At 49.5% G+C, this 18,495-nt stretch overlaps 5 protein-coding genes across 5 annotated transcripts; 2 read left to right on the top strand and 3 right to left on the bottom strand.

Moving 5' to 3' along the window:
• Positions 1-679: 679 nt before the first annotated feature.
• Positions 680-5,874, bottom strand: JR316_0000268 (Target of rapamycin complex 1 subunit mip1; the record flags this gene model as incomplete). The annotated part of the gene is made up of 10 exons (XM_047886083.1): positions 680-708; positions 768-979; positions 1,039-1,161; positions 1,213-1,430; positions 1,483-1,700; positions 1,758-1,882; positions 1,938-2,055; positions 2,115-2,223; positions 2,287-5,765; positions 5,817-5,874. 10 exons carry the CDS (start codon positions 5,872-5,874, stop codon positions 680-682), a joined length of 4,689 nt encoding a protein of 1,562 aa, XP_047753829.1.
• A 420-nt stretch (positions 5,875-6,294) lies between these two features.
• Positions 6,295-11,289, top strand: JR316_0000267 (Dynactin, 150 kDa isoform; the record flags this gene model as incomplete). The annotated part of the gene is made up of 18 exons (XM_047886082.1): positions 6,295-6,555; positions 6,609-7,085; positions 7,141-7,549; positions 7,606-7,699; positions 7,753-7,844; positions 7,903-8,039; positions 8,108-8,219; positions 8,310-8,427; positions 8,514-8,709; positions 8,828-9,001; positions 9,092-9,291; positions 9,379-9,548; positions 9,619-9,718; positions 9,810-9,930; positions 10,022-10,250; positions 10,311-10,673; positions 10,728-10,804; positions 10,855-11,289. The coding sequence occupies 18 exons, from the start codon at positions 6,295-6,297 to the stop codon at positions 11,287-11,289; spliced, it is 3,765 nt and encodes a 1,254-aa protein (XP_047753828.1).
• A 131-nt stretch (positions 11,290-11,420) lies between these two features.
• On the top strand, positions 11,421-13,265 carry JR316_0000266 (uncharacterized protein; the record flags this gene model as incomplete). Its single annotated transcript, XM_047886081.1, has 5 exons — positions 11,421-11,737; positions 12,010-12,206; positions 12,289-13,062; positions 13,156-13,172; positions 13,236-13,265. 5 exons carry the CDS (start codon positions 11,421-11,423, stop codon positions 13,263-13,265), a joined length of 1,335 nt encoding a protein of 444 aa, XP_047753827.1.
• Positions 13,266-14,142: 877 nt separating this feature from the next.
• JR316_0000265 (Adenosine kinase) lies at positions 14,143-15,566 on the bottom strand (the record flags this gene model as incomplete). Its single annotated transcript, XM_047886080.1, has 6 exons — positions 14,143-14,184; positions 14,248-14,685; positions 14,765-14,939; positions 15,027-15,193; positions 15,275-15,353; positions 15,427-15,566. The coding sequence occupies 6 exons, from the start codon at positions 15,564-15,566 to the stop codon at positions 14,143-14,145; spliced, it is 1,041 nt and encodes a 346-aa protein (XP_047753826.1).
• A 434-nt stretch (positions 15,567-16,000) lies between these two features.
• Positions 16,001-18,421, bottom strand: JR316_0000264 (Lipase 1; the record flags this gene model as incomplete). The annotated part of the gene is made up of 15 exons (XM_047886079.1): positions 16,001-16,234; positions 16,291-16,328; positions 16,388-16,638; positions 16,710-16,867; positions 16,919-17,050; positions 17,104-17,245; positions 17,305-17,374; positions 17,429-17,494; positions 17,550-17,557; positions 17,618-17,698; positions 17,752-17,779; positions 17,838-17,850; positions 17,911-17,975; positions 18,029-18,210; positions 18,264-18,421. The coding sequence occupies 15 exons, from the start codon at positions 18,419-18,421 to the stop codon at positions 16,001-16,003; spliced, it is 1,626 nt and encodes a 541-aa protein (XP_047753825.1).
• Positions 18,422-18,495: the final 74 nt, after the last annotated feature.

Below are 18,495 nucleotides of genomic sequence, written 5' to 3'. Positions count from 1 at the left end.
TTATTCGCCGGTATCTATTGTGCCAAATATATATATCGTGTTTGGTAAACTAGGAATTAAAAAAAAAAAAAAAAAAAAAAAAAGTGTGCAACATGATGAGTAATGATATAAAAACAAGCAAGAGGCTAGGACGCCGCACGCGCCGGCTGACTATACCAACTTCATCTCACCTTCGAGCTCTGGTCGTCGTCTGCAGCATCGCGTTCGTCATTCTCATCCCCTAACCCTCCAAAACCCCTGAAAATTGGAAGGAGGGCTAGATTATCCTCAGATGGAGAGGATCATCAAACGCAGTCGGAGTGTTGCATAATCCCTAGAACCTCCACCAACCATTCTGAGTCCTGACTAGACTTGATCTCCCTTAAGAGAAAAAAAAACAAAAGCGACATAATGGTATTATGTTCAGTGATTGGATGAACAGAAAGAGCATAGCATATTATGGGAGTATAGTATCCAACTTGTGCAAGAATGAACTCTCTATATACAGAAAGCCAGTGAAAGAAAAAGAGACGCCGCGCATGTATGAATAGGAAAGGAAAAAAAAAGAAGTATTACAAGATATCGAGATAGCTGAATAGAATTACAAAACTGTATAGAAAGGCTGGAATGCATTCGGAAACAAGACAACAAACGATATAAAGGTCAAAGTGACAAAAGACACCAAGAGACTTGCTGGTGATTATGCGAAGTGGCAGCCCAGGATTCTCACTGAAAAAGGCGTGTGAGGAGGTTTCTGAATATCCGGACATTAATAAGTAGAAGCTTACCACAACCATCCGGGCCACCAGTAGCATACAACATTTCCGTGGGGTGGAATACAAGAGAACTGGCTCTCGGGAAGAATGGTGAAGGAAGGCCTCGAACAGGAGGAGTTGTTAGGCCAGTTCCGACGTTGAGAGTACAGAGAGGCGATGTTTTATTTATTGATTGTACGACTATGCGCTGCGATTTCCAATGGACAGGAGTAATAGTAGAGTTCCTGTAAAAGCAGTTTCTTCGGTTCAATGGCTACGACTCAAAAAGTAGACGACAACGTACGCAGCAAACACATTACAAGTAGGATGGACATCGAAAGCAGAAAGACCATTTGGATGGAGATTCCATGTTCTGAGCGCATAATCATGACTACGCAAATCGAACAGCTTCACTTCGCCATCAATCCTGATCATTGCATGTCAGCACCAAACAATAAATAACGTGCAATGCGCATACCCTGCCGACAGAATCTGTCCATTCAGAGTGGGATGCCATCGCACATTCTGGACCCAGGATGTGTGGTCAGAATAAGTGCGCACGATAGCATCTTCCTCCTCAAGACGACCATCAAAGACTTTAACAACACCATCGGCGAAGCCTGCCACAAACATTTTCGACGATCCAATATCATGGGCGATAGATGTGACAGGGCTCTCAGAGTTGGTGTCCAGATCCTGACGAAATATTGATCAGGCTTTAGAGAATCCACAAAAAAAAGATACATACCAATCCTTGTTGCTCCGTCGAAGCATCCCATACTTTGATCACTCTCGAATCGCCTCCAACCAACAATAAACCACCCGACTGCTTCCAGTCCATGACAAGCCCACTTCCTTGTCGCGATTGAATCATCTCATTCAGGCCTCTGAAGGCGCTGACCATCTGGAGGGGCCCTTGGTCCAGTGTAGGATCATAGTTGCGGTACAGACGAACAATTCCGTCCGCTACAAAACAAAAGAGAGATTGAGCTGACAGCGTCAACTACATCGATTACCACGTACCTGAGCCTGTTACAATGATACCACCGATCTCTTGGTTGATGATGTGGAGCCCGGTAATACTTGTTCCTCGAGGATTGCCGTTGCAGAAGTAATTAAGTCGTCTTCGAGTGTGCCAGTCCCAAACACTGTAATCACATAAGCACAAAACATTCTTGAACCGCAAAAAAATATACGAGTTACCTGATCATGTCATGTTCGTTTGCAATGACAAGGTGTTTGTCATATGAATGGAAGGCCATTGTCATCGGATGGCCAGAAATGTTTATCGAAGCCACAGAACGATCCCATCGATGGTGCTCTGATCGCATTCAAAATCAATTTACATAATTGAAAAAAAAATAGGATGATTACACCTACCGGCCATTGAAGCTTGCGAATCTGTTTCCTTGATAACTTGGTCATTGCGCTGCTGTCTCCAGACTTGGTAGTTATACTGTGTACTACCAGGTTCATCCGCTTCAGTTTGCTATTTATGACAAATCAGCCACGAACGAAAAAAGGATAGAAAAGCCTATGGAAAAACACCAACCCTCATTTGCGGTTCCTTGAAGTATTCCGCACACCAATCGAAAAAGGTGCTCTTCAAAGGCAGACAATCGTGAATTCCAGCACCAGTGCCAATACCCAAAATGACACTGCTGTTGGTCGAATCCATGGAGAATGTACTATTGCTAGGACTGGGTATCGACCCGCGTCCGTGCCCTCTTTGATAGGCACTTCTCCTGCGCGCCCTCAGGCGCTCAAGATCCTCCTCCATAAGTGCCTCCATAACATCACACGCGAGGAATTCCGCAGGAGGCTGCACCTGTTCTTCCGCAGACCGCGTCGGCGAGCCGTCATAGTCCGACGCACTCTGTCTGAAAGACGGAGGGCGTGAATAGGGAGAGGTATATTTGGCGAGGTTCATGTTCGGCGAAGGTGGGCGGGAGATGTCGACGGCTTCGTGGTGGTGGTGGTGCAGGGTGCCCGAGATGCTGGGTGACGAGCGGCCGTCTTCTGAATGAGGGAAGGCAATGCCTCCGGCGAATTGTTTCAAGGCATTGGCGAACGAAGAGGTGCGCTTGATGGTCGAAGCGACGCCGCCGACGAGGGTCGTCGTCACGCTGTCATTACGGTTCAAGCCTGGGCGGTCGAAGCCGCCAGGAGATGGCGGTACTTGATAACCAGGATTGGGCGACGATTGCAGAGAGGATACCCGTGTCCGGGGGTTGTGCGGTTTGGGCGACCCTCGCTTATCGTAGTCTGCCATTGGCGCACTGTTCAGTGACGAAGACTCCATACGGCTGAAAGGCGATTCCAGAAGCAAAGCCATGATATAATCGACAAGCGTTTGAGCATTGGTCGCAACCTCCTCATACGGATCGACAGAAAGATCCAGAAGTGACACGAAAACAGTGAAAAATGAAGACAACACCACACGATTCTCTTCTCTGGCTCTATGATCGTCACCAAATCCTTCCAACCAATCCGCAACAGCCTGATTAGTGATATCTTCATCATTGAAGAACGAATGATGGCCCGAGGCATTTAACCGCCATTTCCTATCCTCCTCCCAATACAACCACGCGCAAATCACGAAATACCCTCTCCACTCTTTCACCAAACAGCTGATCAGCACAAGCAGCTCTTTCCTGCACATGGGGCTCGCATCGTCCTTGATGGCGAGCGTAGCACCCGTGACGATGGCCACTTCCATCTTGAAGTGCACGAACTCCTCGAGATGGCTCATTGGGCCCGAGCCCCCGCCGCCCCGCCTGTTGGGATCCGCAGAGCCACTGGCACCCAGGAATGTACCGAGTGCATAGAGCACAGCTGAGCGGACCTCCGCCGAGACATCAGAAAGGCATCCGATCAGCTTATCCTGCGTGCCCCTATCAACACCCCACACCTTGATCTCATCATTACCATCCCACAACTGCGCAATACACAGCGTCGTCCACTGACGCAGCAAAAAATCATTTTCCTCCATCAGCTCGTAGCAGTTATCAAACACCCTCTCGTTCAAACACGCTATCTGGCCCTGTGGGAAGTCCCGAGCGATGGACGCGAGGATGAACGAGCACATCGCCTTGTGCTCGGAGCTGTTCGGGAGGTTGTCCTCGTTTCGGATGCTTAGGATGTTGGAGAAGTAGCGGAAGCCTTGGGTGTTGTACAGGTCTGTTTGGACGGACGAGTCGACTGCGATGATTCGTGCCCATATGAATATGAGGACGGGCCGGAGGTCTTGGCCTGCTGCTTGTAACAGCTTCGAGATGTATGGGAAGATACCGATTGTAAGCACTAGGTGGACAGCCCATGGACCCAAATCGACGAATTGTGATAGGAGAATGAGTGCGCGTAGTCGATGTGGTTGGGAAAGCAGGACCTGTAATACGATGGGCAATTGGTCGGGAGGTTTTCGTGGGACGAGGTTCCGGTCTGCAATAGGATCATGATCAACTGGTTGATTCTGTGTGTTGGGATTGTCGCTAGGAAGCTGCGGAAGAGATAACGGCCCTCGCCTTGTCAAAGCGGACCCTCCCCGGGATATCCAGACTTCAAACGCAGTCAACTGGTCGGCGAAGAAACGACTGGGCACATACACGTATGGCTTTTCGGGCGTCTTGACGGTACCTGCTGGATCGTCTCGTGAAGTTTTCCCAATTCGCCCTGGAACGGTACCAGTGCTTGCAAGAGCACTGATACCCGGTTTTGTCAGAAGATCTGGTAACTGCCGCAGGCAAGCGTCTACTGCAAGATCCCAGGTTGCCCACAAAGGGTGGGTATTGGTGGCTGGAAGTGGGGGGTATGTGTGGGGTGTGCAATGGTAGTCTTTCATGATACGTTCGGCAAGCAGAAAGTTGCGGAAAATGGAGGCAATGAGCAAATCACACCGGTAGAGTCTTGTAAACGTTTCTCGAGAGAACGTTGTCCAGGCAATAGTATCAGTGATTGCAGTGAAAATCCAGTTCAATTCCCCGAGTGGGGTACGTCGGTCTTTGAGGTCTCCGGGAAGTTGGGTTACCATATCTTGAGTGATGTTGTTAGGTAGTTGATGGTTCATAATAAAATATCGCAGAGCAATGTCGATTGGCGATGTTAAACAGGATGTGAAAACGTCGGCTGGGAGTTCTGGACAAGTTGGAAGAGTCTCGTTGGCGCCACACGCAGCTAGCTGCAACGAATTCATCATCGGTTGAGCACCTTCCGGGAAGCCGCCATGTGTACTGATGATTTCATTGTCTCGTTTTTCAGCGAAAACGTTAAAGTTGTGTAAAAGATTCCCAGCAGCTGAACAATCCCAAATGTACACGCCTGGAGATCCGATCCAGCTCTGTACTTCCTGAATGGATATAGGGATGTATTGTGTATAGTCCTTGTTGAAGCACCATAATTCACCACTTGAAGTTGGTTTAGGCACACCATGCCCATTATAGTAGAATACAACGGCATCCTCTTTCGACTGCTTTCGCAGTGCAATACAGAATCTTCGGAGCTCTTCGATTTCAGGGTCTAGTATTGGTTTATACGAAATCTTGGTGCTGAGCCCTTCGAATTGGTGCTGCAAATTGGTGCCAATTGCCTCTAGAGCCTTCTTCGCCGGCATTGAGTGTGGATCGACCCAGCATTCGAGCATGGCGCATGGGTCGGTCTTGACGATATCAGGCGGGTCAACACCGATGTTCAAACATATGATTAGCACCGCGTTCGATGTTTTCAGTTTTCCAGGCGCCGAACCGCGCCATGGAGTATTTTTGGCCGACCATGGAGGGCCCGGCGTTGGGTTTCCACATGTAAGGTGACGTTTTCCGGACCAGTATGGGACAGCTGGGGCGTCGGGGGCCGTTTCAATAGAGGCAGGTGCTCGATGGTCAGGACTGCGACGGCCGTGCGGACCTCGCGAATGATGGGTGCGCGATCTCGAAGAGGGGTCCGAGCGAGAAGCGGAGCGAAAGTCTCGTTCAGTGTCGGAATCGGAGCTCCCTGTTCGCTCGCTGCTGCCATTCACGCGAGGCCAACGTGTGGTGCCTGGGCGGCAATGGTCAAATATGCAATGTAACGTGCTTCGCGCGAACATACCTGTCGTGAACTTGGGCCCATTGTTCCGAGGAGGGAGTTGTTGTTGACTTGTACTCATCTTTCCAGATAGCACTCGGTCCTCGAATCCAACTCGATCTTCGCAACCAGCCACAGGGCGTAATTGGCTGTGATACTGTCGAAAACCCAGATATCAGTGTTATTTTTATGACTAGATTTACTGAGCGAACTAACCTGCCGATAAAACGACGAAGAATGAGGGAATAGAGGAAGACTTCAAGTCAGTCCGAAGAGGACAGTGACAGGAAATATCGAAGGTCGATTATGGAAGACAGGGCCGAATGTGGATCAGCTGTTTGTTTGCGTGACGCGACGCCTCACACTTTGCTCTTAAACCAACTCTTTCTAAACGTTTTTTTAATAATCTATGGCTTTCATTTCTCTATAATTTTCTTCAGATACCCAAGACTGTAAAGTCTAGAATCGAAATACCTGATAGATTGGACGACCTAATCCCACAATGTCTGGCGTCATGGATCCCCCGATAGGCTCAATCGTCACTGTGCCGCAGGGCCGCGGTGTGGTCCGTTTCAAAGGACCAACGTCGTTCATGACCTCTGGGAAATGGGTTGGAATTGAGCTGTATGAGAAGAACGGAAAGAACGACGGATCTGTGGAGGGAATCGCGTACTTCAAGTGCGAAATGGGGTACGGTGTTTTTGTGAGACCAAGTCAGATCCGAAGCATACACGGCTCAGAGCTCGACAACCTGCCCTCTCCAGTGCGTAATCTCAAACTTTGTAGAGAGACCATACGAATTTTGCCTGTTTCTAGAGACTCCCGTCGACTGCGCGTCCAGCTGGGTTGGGCCATCAACGCACTCCAAGCAGCAGCAGTCTCCTCCGTCGCAACTCTGTCAACATCAAAAGTCAGCCATCATCCAATGCCTCCACCCGGTCAGCCAGTCCAGCAAAGCCTTCAACCTCATTAGCCGTGCCCCCCTCGCTGTCTCGCTCTACAGCGAGACCACCACCCGTATCCACTTCGTCGCTAACGTCGCCTCTTCAGCACCGCAAGTCACTAATAACCCGACACTCACCATCGCAGGACATCCCACCTTCTTCTCCCAACCCTGCCTCGCGCAATGGATCCACATCACCAGTCAAACCCTCCGCATCTTCCCAGCCATACTCCGTCAAACGGACATCTTCTCCCCTAAGTCAACCACCCCTCCAAACAATATCCCAAGCACAAAGACCACCTTCCCGTCTCGCTTCTTCTCCACCCCCATCACCACCCCCAACCGAACCCGTAAGTATCCCTCCCTCTACCCGATTCTATCCACACATCCCAACCACATTTTCAGGCTCCCCCTCCCCCACAGCCGCCCCCACCTCACGATGACACCGAGCTCCAAGAACTACGCGCCAAAATCCGCGTGCTCGAGGCAAAGCGCACCGACGAATCCCGGCACATCCGCGAGCTCGAGACGCGTCTCGCCGACACCGAAGCCTTCGTCGCCGCGCGGCCCAAGCTCCAAGCCAAACTGACGTCCCTGCAAAGCGAGCTCATCGCCACGCGGCGCGAGCTCGCTGACGCCCAGCAGCTCTCGCAGCTCGCGGAGAGCAGGGTGATTGATGCGCAGGAGCAGCTGGAGATGGTTATGTTGGATAAGGAGGTCGCGGAGGAGAGGGCGGAGCTGGCGGAGGCGGAGTTGGAGGATGTTAAGGAGAAGCTGGCCATTTTGGAGGTTGAGGTTGATGTGCTGAAAGAAGGTATGCGTGTTGGACTTTTTTTAAATTTGAGTTGATGCTCAAGGGATACTTTTCAGAGGGCGCGGAAACGGGGGATACGCCTGCGAAAGATTCGATGGCTTACATTCAGCTTGAGAAGCAGAATGAACGGCTAAAAGAGGCTCTTATAAAGTTAGTCACATTTATATTTTATTTACTTTTATACTCATAATCAATGATGATAGACTACGAGACATGACCCAAGAATCCGAACAAGAGCAGCGACGCCGGATATCTGAAATGGAGAAAGACGTGTCAGACGCTGAAAACCTTCAAGGTACGTTTACATTATTTCTGGCAAATCATTTTCAATAACCCACCCATTCCTCTTGAAGCGTCCTACGACGAAGCGATGATCAAGCTCGCGAACGCCGAAACCCAGATCGAAGATCTCAAACTCCAACTGGACGACGCGCTCACCGCCGAAGACATGCTCGTCAGATTGACCGAACGCAATCTTGTTCTAGGGGAGGTAAATTCTTGCTTTCTATCCACATCGCACTCACGTTCTACGTTATTAAATAATAACTTTTTTTGCAGAAAATCGAGGAGATGCGGATTACCATTGAAGATCTCGAGGCGCTCAAAGAGCTTTCTGATGAGCTTGAAGAGAACCATACCGAGACTGAGAAACAGCTGCATGAAGATCTAGGTTTGTCCCGCGTTCAATTACAACTTTTCTAAAAAAAAGAAGAGCGAATTGCGTTGCTGATCAAATCGTGTTTTATTATTATTATTTTAGAGGCGAAGGAGTCTCAGATACGAGAGCTGCAGCGGAAGATCGATAGTTTGGAAGAGACTTGCCAGGACTATGAAGGCACTATCCAACAATTCCGCGATCTCGTCATGCAACTCCAGACGTACGTTCTTCTCCTCCTCCCTCCCTTCTCTCCTCCGAATTCACATTGACTATTGACATATATCTGATACTATTTCAATTATACAGCGACCTAGACCAACTACGCACGCAGACACAGACGGCACAGTCAGAGTCAGCGTCGGCAGCATCGCAGGCGGCTAATATCATGTCGCTCAACTTGAAACTCCAATCGTCTGCGCAGAAGAACCAGGCGCGGACGATTGATCTCGAGGTGAAGAGTATAGAGGCCAAGGAGTGCAGAGAGCTGTTGAATATCGTCCAGGTGCGTCTTCTCCTCCTTCTCCTTCTCCTTCTCCCTCTCCATCTCTCTCTCCTTTTTTATTTCTTTTGTTTTTTTGAGCTAAGCTAAACCCCCGTGTCTATGTGTTATCTATATCTAGCCCTACCTACCGCAACTATACGTCGAATCCGACAGCGACGCTACGAGCTGCTACCTGTTCTTCCGCCGTATGGGGTACAAAGCCGATCTGATCAACAACGTCGTAGCGCACATCCACAACCTCCCCGAAGCGCTCAACGGGGATGTCACAGATACCATCGTTGGAGTATGCGAGGTGCGTTTGGGTCTTATCCTCTCCTTTGACGTTCGACGTGTTTTTTTTTAATTCGCATTTTCTTTTTTCTTTATTTTCTTTCAATGATAGATGAGAGGCAGGATATCAGGACTTTCGACGCTATGCAAGCGCTTCGCCGCGGTGCTTCGCAGATGCGACGTCGAGACGTTTTTGAATATCGGGAGATTGTACCCTGAAATCGCGCCCTTGGAAAAACGCATCGATATGCATATTGATTTGTTGAGGCGCGATGAGTTTAGGGATATGGAGTGTGTTAATGATATTGTCAAGTACGTTTCTTTTCTGTTTTGTAAAAAAAAATGGTATCATCATAAGAACCTCATTGCTGATCATTCCATTTCTATTTGTTTATTTAGGATACAAGCGCAATTTGATCACCTCGCAGAGACGTACTTTGATGGATTCGACACTGACCTTGCAGAGCGCGAGTTGGGATATGTTACGGCGTTTGACCACGATTTGGATATGTTCGCTGCTTCGATCGGGTTGACCAGGACATCTGTCGCTAGCGTCATCAAAGAAGACGGTGCGTTCCTCTTCCGCTGCAATGTATTGTAACCGTCAAGCTTACCTGGAATTTATTTTTTTTGTGGCAGATATCACACTGGAAATGGGCGGTTACGATATTGACCAAGAGTTGTTCGAGCCGCTACTTGTCCTCATCAACCGATGCAAGAGTGCAAAGACTTTGTCCAAGTACGTATTAACGGTTTACTAACCCATGCCGTTAATGTGATCTAAGCGAAGATGGTTTTGCTGATATGCGATTTTGATTTGTGTGTTATAGGAAGTTGATCAAGAGGCTGGAAGATCTGGCGCAGGATTCGGCTGCTGTGAAACCGCATATTATTCCTCAGATGAAGGCTTTGAGCAATTATGTTGCTGAGATGGTCAACTTTGGCATTTCGGTGCGTTTTCCCCCCATGGACATTCATTCATTTCATTCTCAGAACAACTCACTCACTCACTCACTCACTCACTCTGCTTGGCATTTGTTAGCTTGCCCAACAAATTCTGCCGCATTTGAAGGACGTCCGCGCGCTCAAGTGTCCGTTCCAGTTGACGTCCATTTTGGCTGTGGTCAAGCAGTCGGCGACGTCGACTGTTGCGCCGGAGATGAAGCCTGGTGCTTCGGCGTGGGAGGCGGTTGGGGACTTTATCAGCTTGTTGATTGAGGAGAGCACCAAGCTCGTTCAGCCTGTATCTGAGCCTGAGAATGTACTGAAGAGTAAGTCTCGAGTGTTCCTTGTACAGATGAATGTGTGTTGACGGTATATTTATTGCGCAGTTACTGGTATTGCACCGTGGGTCGCGAGAGTGGCGGAGATCAAAGCGGCGCTGGCTGTTAATGTCGAAGCTGAACGCAAAGTGTCGTCGCTGAACGACGAGATACAAGGTCTCGCGCGGACACTACGCACGAAAGACCAGACGATCCAGGAGTCGACGGTGAAGATTGAGCTGATGGAGCGGCGGCTGGAGGCGGTGAAGAAGCAGGCGGACACGATTGTTGAGCTGGAGAATGAGCTTGCGAAGGCGAGGAAGCAGGAGCGGGCGTATGAGGAGGCGATGGAGCAGTTGCAGGCGGACTTGGACACGCTGGAGCAGGATAATGCCAAGTTGAAGACGATGACGGCTGGACAGGAGAGGCAATGTGAGTGTTTGGAATGGATTGTATGCGCGTTTTTTTATTGATAAGGGATTTTAGCTGTTGGGCCGATGCAGGTGGAGACGGAGAATGTGCCTGTTGAAGGTAGTTTGGAGACGTCGCATCTCCTTGAACAGGTAAGTATTCTTGTCTGTGTTGGGATTGCAGAGCTGATATATGCGCATAGATCGAGGCATTGCGTGGGACGGTGCGGTTCCTCCGAACTGAAAACTCGTATCTCAAAGGACACGACCTCCTCCGCGAAATCGAGACTCTTCCGCCGCTTCCCCGGCCCGTCGCACGCACGCCCACGCCGCCGCTGGTCGTATCAGGGAACTCGGACACAGAGGATTCGGACGCAGAGGATCCCCCACCTGCGCCGACGGTGCTCTCGCTGTCGACGGAGACGAAGCGGCTGTACCGCGAGGTGATGGAGTACTCGTCTGCGCCGCGGGTGGTGGACCTGTCTGTGTTGAATGCGAAGCGGGCAGAGGCAAAGGGGGGCAAGGTGTGGCTGCCGCGGAAACAGATGCCTGGACAGCAGGTGCTGGAGCGGAGGCTGCAGGGCGAGCGGCTAAGTCGACGGGTGCAGGGGCTGCTGGAGAAGGCGAGGGCTTTGTAGTAGTAGTAGTAACTTGGATTTATGCTATGTAATCATTATTGATCAAGAAGGCCCTGGAAGTAAATAAACAAACACAGTTGACCTCGACTCGCAGCGCCGCCAACGCACCAATTAATCAATCTTTATTTTCCATGGTCAGAGCGGACGGTGTCAACGCCGTGCCCGCAGTGAGTGTCTGGAAGCCTCTGCCTTACTTCCCCGGCAGCGGCAGCGGCACCGCAGCCCCCGCCCCAACTCCCCAGCGCCAGCCCAGATCATCCCGCATGCCCCCCTCCGACGACCGCCCTGAATCCTCCTCCTCAGACCCTGCACGCAAACACACTACCCGCAAGAGACACATCACAGGCGTCTGGCCATGCAAGATCAACGGCTGCAACAAGCAGTTTGCCCGCGAGGCCGATTTGAAACGCCATCAGAGGACCACAAAGATGCACTCCATGCCCAGCTTGTCTGTAACGCGCCGTCTCCGCCATTCGTGTTCTCCTGCTCTTCTTTGCTGACCTTGGTCTTTTTTTTTTCTTTCTGGTAGTCAATGTCCCCAGTGCGATGCCAATTTTACCAGGGTAACTGGGCCTTCCTTTGTCCATTCATTTTCTCGCAGGGATATCGTTGTGCTTATATCTGCATTGATTTAGGCCGATGCACTACGCAGGCACCAGAAATCTAGGCATGTTTCCATCTTTGCTGCTCTCTACTTTAACCTCCTAATACTACCCCTAGACACGACGGTGTAGTGATCATGACCCCCGAGATGGGCAACGACGAGGACGAGAACGGCCGCAGTCGAAGCGGCACGCCGTCCTCGTCAAAGGGCAAAGAGCGCGAAATCAACAACATCCCCGTGCAGACGCACCAGGGCACCCCGACGCACACCGGGCCCTCCAGCTATTACCGCTCTCACACCGTCATCCTCCCTCGTACGTTTTTTTTTCTTTGTTATCCTTTTATCATCTGCATTGACCACCACCACCACTACTACTACTACTACTTGCGCTACAGCCATTGTCCCCCCTCCTCCCCGCGTCGACGCAGCGGGCGCGCCGCTTGCATGGACAACGTACCCTAACAGCTGGGCGAACGGCACGCTCGCGCCCACGATGGGTCCTATAGGCTACGTGCCCCAGCACGTATACTACCCCTCCCCGCATTACCGTCCACATACGACCGAATACCCCCCAGCCGACCCTCCCGCGTTCAAAGGGCCTCCGCCGCCTACCGCCGCCGCCGACGCCAGCTCGTCCGCTGGCGCATCTACGTCCCGCGGTTCATCTGCTTCCCAGGCCGCGGCCCAGCAGCAGCAGCAGCAGCAGCCACCGCCCCCGAGCACTAGCTCGAGCACTATTATTGATCCGCATCTGAATGATAATTCAGAGCTTACGGAGGCAGAGGTTCTAGCAGCCGTGCGAGCGGTGCTTATGCAAGCGGAAGCGAAGGATCAGCAAGAGCGGGAAGAGCAGGAGCGCGAGAGGGAGAGGGAGCGCGAGCGCGAACGCGAACGGGAGCGGGACAGGGAGCGGGACAGGGACAGGGACAGGGAGCAGCAGAAAGGACAACGAAAACGACAACGAGAGCAAAGCGACTCTGATCCACACCAGCACCAGCACGAAGACGACAACACCGACGATCTGTCAGATCGAACCGCTATTGATAGTATGGAGCTGGAGGATGTGGTGGATAGTCTGCGTGATTATGTGTCGTCGCCGCTCGAGCTCGAGCGCCCGGAGCATATGGAGCATATGTTGACTGAAGATGGAGAGCCGATGTTGAATCCAGGTCTGTTTATATTTTGGCTTACTTTGCTTGCTTACTTGGTCTCCTTAAATTTTTCATTCTTTACTGACATGATTTTTCTTGGACGGATTGTAGCTGAACTGTTGACTCAGGTATACATATTTTATTTTATCTCTCTTTGTCTGGTGTAACTGAATTGAATTGAATGGATGTAGGAATCTCTCGCGTCACCACCGCCATCATGAAACAACGCACACACACACGCACACGCATCGTTCAACTTCCGCGACCCCTATTTTTTCGTTGTTTTTTTTGGTTTTTTCTTAAACGCTTTTTATCATCTTCATCTTCCGTTTTCTTTTCTTCCACCTCAGCCACTAGGAGCTTCTTCTTCTTTTTCCCCACCACAACCACAACACCAACCCCCAACCCCCTTCATCCACGGTCTTTCTTTTGTGTTCGGACATTGAAATGTATTGCTATCTGTAACAATCGGAATTTCTTTTCTTTGTCTGTTTTCTCTTTTTCTTAATTCTAATTCTCAGGTCAGGTTTATAAGTGGAAGGGCTCCCTCCCTTTTTTTACCACTGTGTCTAATGCATATACGATTCTCTCTCTTTTTTTCTATTTTTTTTCTTTTTTTTGTAATCTGGTACATATCACTAACTTTCCTCCCTCGACAACAAACACATTGCACAATCATGCATCATGCATTTTTTTACCTTACCTACGCACACACCCACACACCCACACACCCACACACGCATACACACACATACACACCTTGTTCATAATCGTATCCACGTCGCTCTTGCGTTTTTCCTTTTTCTCATTTCATTGTTTACTGTGATGACGTTCCATGATCGAACGTCGGTGTCGGTGTTTTGAACCCTTGAACCAGCTTGAACCTCGGACCTTGAACCTGTTAGGTACAAGGCAACGAGATTCAGATGGTTATGGTTATGGTTTTTGAGGACCTATATTATTCTACTTCTTTTCTTTTTTTTCTAGGGTGTTACATGGATATGGATGGGGGGTATATAATGCATGTTGAATGCATTATTTTTTCGTTTGTTGAAAAACGCGTCTACGAGAAAGAAAGAAAGAAAGAATCAAGACAATCTACAAGATGTCGACTTTTGGCCAGGGGTACTGTGGTCCAACCTGTACAAAACGTCAGTCTTAGCCCAAACAGAAAAAAAAAAAAGAAAAAGAAAAACAGCTCACCTGCTGCACACACTGGCGCGCAAGCGCATGGCCAGCCAACACCGCACCCTCAAGGTCCTTGCCCGCCACAAGCGCACCAACGAACCCACCCGCAAACGCATCCCCCGCGCCATTCGTATCCACAATCTTATCATCCGCCAGCACATCCACATCAAACACCCTCGCCTCATCCGGCCTGTCCGCGCTCACCAGCACCGTGCTCTGCGCGCCGTGGGTGAAGACGACGACGCGCGGGCGCGCCGGGTTCGATTTGGGGAGCAGCGCGATTTGCTTGGCGATGGATGCGAGGTCTGTCGTGGATGCGTAGTTGTGCGCGGTTGCCCATGCTTCGGCTTCGGCTTCGTTGCCGATTATGATGTCGGTGTGCGGCAGGATTTGGTTAAGCTGCTCCCCGAAGAATTGGGCGATGAATGGCGCGGAGAGGTTCATGACGAATGTCTGTGATTAGGTTTAGGTTAGATTAGGATTTTTTGTGGGTTAGAGATGGTTGTTTGGGAGAGCGATTATTTTGACTTGCCTTGCCTGCGGCGGAGGCTTTGCTGCTCAGCTCGAGAGCGGACTCGACGCCGTGTGTGAGGAAGTATCCCTCGATGTAGAAGAACTTGGCGTTCTCGACAAGAGGCGCAACTTCAGGCGACGACAAGTGCGACTTTTCGAATTTCTCAGCGACGCGCAGGGTAGTGACGAGGGATCTATACGGCGTTTAACACACGTCTCAGCGAACTTCTTTAACAACGAAAAAAAAGAAGAGAGAGAGAGAGAGAGAGAGAGAAACATACCGGTGGTGGCCGGTGATAACGACCGCGCACGCGCCTGTCTTCTCGCCCTTCTTGACCTGGTACACCTGGTCGAGGCCCTCGCGCTTGTTAGCGGCCTTGAGCTGCTCCGCGAGCTCATCGTCGCCGACGGCACCAGTGTACACAACGGATCCGGGAGGGAGGATGTACTACATCCCAAAATCAAAATCAAAAAAATTCATCCCATGAGCTGATCATTCGTGTGCAACAATTTTTTATGAGGTACGCACAGCTGCTCCGCGGGCGGCGTTCTGCGCCGCGCCGCCAGCGACATATGTCACTTGATGTTCCTTCACCAATTCATCGTATCTATTCCCGATCGAAAAAAGCCAGTCAGCACACAAGGGTACAAGGGATACCCGAGGAGACGGAGGCGACGAACATCTCGGACTGTTTCTCGTCTGCCAAAATCGCATCGTTGGCTTTGAGCCCGTATTTCTCGAGGAGCTGTTCGCCGTTGCGGACCTGCATGTCGAGCAGCGGGTTGCCCATGCAGAAAAGGGAGTACGAGGGCGCAGACATGGCGAACGAAAGTGTAATTGGTAGGGGGGATAGGTGTGTAGGTGAAAGTAGGATGTAAGACCAAGGAGGAGCTCTAATTTGGTTTTCGAGTTGGATCTGAGCCTGTGCCCAAACTCAAAGTCGTGCGATTGCACCTTTGCCTTTACTTCCCAGACTCCTATCCTGAAATCTTTATCAAGCCAATCGATTGCGATTTGATCTAATCTAATCGGATTCGCGTCTTGTTCGCGTCCAGCTCGCGCCTGATGATTGATCTCAGCTCCACTTAAAGCGAACCTCTATTCATCAAATTCAAAATAGAAAGAAGGTGGGTTTTAGACGAGATTCTTTTGGCGGTTTGATCGTAAACAAGGACGGAAAATATAGCAAATGATTCAATTTAATTTTTAACAAAAATGACAATACAAGGGTTGATGAAAATAACAAAAAAAAATTTAGAGTACAAATGGATGAGCGAAGGATAGATTATTGAGATAATTTATAGCATCGAGTCTGAAAGTGTCAGGCGTCAAAAACGGTTTCCCAGATTGAGGCAATGTGAGTAGTTGAGGTGAATGAGCATCGTACGTCGGCCAATGCGGGGTTGAGTGCGTATTTGGATCAAGATCTGTTACAAAGTTGATGAGATAGTCGGTGGCTGCACCAGAAACCAGATCGGATCCATGATACTAAGTTGATTCCTGTGTTAACGAAATAGCGAATGGGATATTGACATTGTACTCACGGATCCAACCCCAGGTGTAGACTTCGCTACTTCGCTAACTAAAAGTGTAAAGCCAGGTTAGAAATTATAAGAAATGGGGTCAATATTGGGAACTTACTATAAGCCCACACTTTATTCTTAGTCGAAGCCTTCTGTAAAAACGTCCGTCTTGGTCCTGACTGTACCGAGTCACCAATGAACGCCGATATTCTCTTGAATTGCGGAGTAAGTGCATTTTTGTTTCCTGTGTTGAACGGAGAGCCTTGGGTGACATCGGCAGGGTAGAATGTCCACAATTGGTCCAGTTCCGAGACCGGATTGCGGGGATACCAAACGGTGCTGATGTATTGACGGAACTGGTCCTCGGTGCTGTACGAAGGCGAAAAGTCAATGAAAGTTATTAATAGCTCCATGTAAAAAGACACGAGGAAGGGACGAACGTAACATTCAGAGACGAGAGTCCGAACATGGTCCCTTCGTCATCGGTGGTTCCAGAGACAATTGGTATGCTTGCGAATTTTCCCTGAGTCACCAAGCTCTGGGGATTGTCCTTTAGGAAAATGCCGTCTACGCTAGGATGCCAGATCAAGGCAAGCGACTAACATCTTGTGAGTGACACACTCAGCCATTTTGTAGCTAGGAAACATACCAGATATGAGAAGAAGCTTGGAGTTTTGTCCACGGTCGCTTTGAGAACTGGGAAAGGAAGGTTACGCAAGCACTCAAGTGTGTTGTTCGAGGTAGAGCATCCGGTATCCGCGCTAATGAAATCATAGTATACCTGCAAGATCGATGTCAAAAGTTGTGAATGTGTGTTGGAAGGAAAAACTTTACTTGACCAGTTCCTTTTGTGATATTCCCAATTGGAAGTGGCGATCCGGATTGCAAGAAACCGCCACGGAAAAGACCTTCATTGTCGCCTCCATTGGTCATCATCTGTAAACCGATAGAGATGGCGCCTGAAGATTGTCCCCAGCTGTAACATGAAACTATTAGTCTCCAGCTATACACAGATATTCAGCTAGCAAGCCGTACAGCGTAACTTTGGATGCATCGCCGCCAAATGAGCGGATGTATTTGTTGACCCACTTGATAGCGAGACGTTCTGTGTTAAGGAACAGATTTATCATTGCGAAAATCTGGTCAATGAAAAACTTACGATCACGAAGACCCAAGTTCCCACTGCCATCTTGGAAAATTTCCACACCTCCCATAAACCCGTAAGCTAAGCATTATTAATTTGATCAGCGATGGTCAATATATTCTTCCAAAAAGATTACCTGTAAGTCTGTTTATTGTACATGTACAATTAGTCAACCATTCCAACAAGTTAAAATGTGTTACAGACCTGTAGTTCATTGAGACATAAATAATGGGTTTCCCTAGAGCAATCGAGCGCTTCACAAGGTCCGATCCAATTTCGTCGTACCTGACCCAGAACCTTAGAATAAAATTACGACATTGTTGTGTACGACAACCTACCCAGCTGTGTCTCCGGCCTGATAAGCACCTGGGAAAGTAACGTCATTGTCGTTCCTGGTTACTGGCCCAAAAATAAATAGGCGTACCACCGTGAATCCACTAGACGCATCAATATTTTAATTTAGCTTTCAGATTCATGTGTCAAACACCAAAACTTACAACGACGACCGGTAACGGGCGAGAGGAGTGGCTAACAGCTGGTTTAATCACATTGAGGGTGAGACCTGAAGATGCCATGAGTCGACTAGCGTCTTCGACAATGAAAGTTAAATCTCACAATCTTCACTCTCCACTCCAGGCGCATTTCGGAGTTCAGGAGTGGTGTTCAATATTGTGTCTACCTGCGGGATGCCCGACTGTGGTAGGTCGATTTTCTGCTGAGGACAGAGAGCACCGTATTTTCTAGCATCGATGTTGCCCCTGTACGGAGGTGCAGCTTGAGCTGGACGAAAGCGTACACTGTTTTGACGGATGTTAGCTACAATATCAAAGGTAGGTGGATGGATACTGACGGTGGTACTGCATAGGGAATCCCTAGAAACTTGGAGAGAGGTCCAACATTCGTCCCAATAGCCGTCGCAGCGTCGAGTTTTACAGTCGGGCCAGAAATGAGACTGGCCCCAGCAAAACTCTGCAGAGAAAGTGCCACAAAAGCAAGTAGTCCCAGCATAGTGTAAAAGAAAGATGGGATGGGATAATTGCCCTCTGAGCGTCGCGTACATATATGTACTTGATAACCCCGCT

This window comes from Psilocybe cubensis, chromosome 1 (assembly GCF_017499595.1).
Source record: "Psilocybe cubensis strain MGC-MH-2018 chromosome 1, whole genome shotgun sequence".
Classification (NCBI taxonomy): Eukaryota; Fungi; Basidiomycota; class Agaricomycetes; order Agaricales; family Agrocybaceae; genus Psilocybe; species Psilocybe cubensis.
The sequence above is the reverse complement of the archived record's forward strand: the minus strand, read 5'-3'. Positions and strand labels throughout refer to the sequence as shown.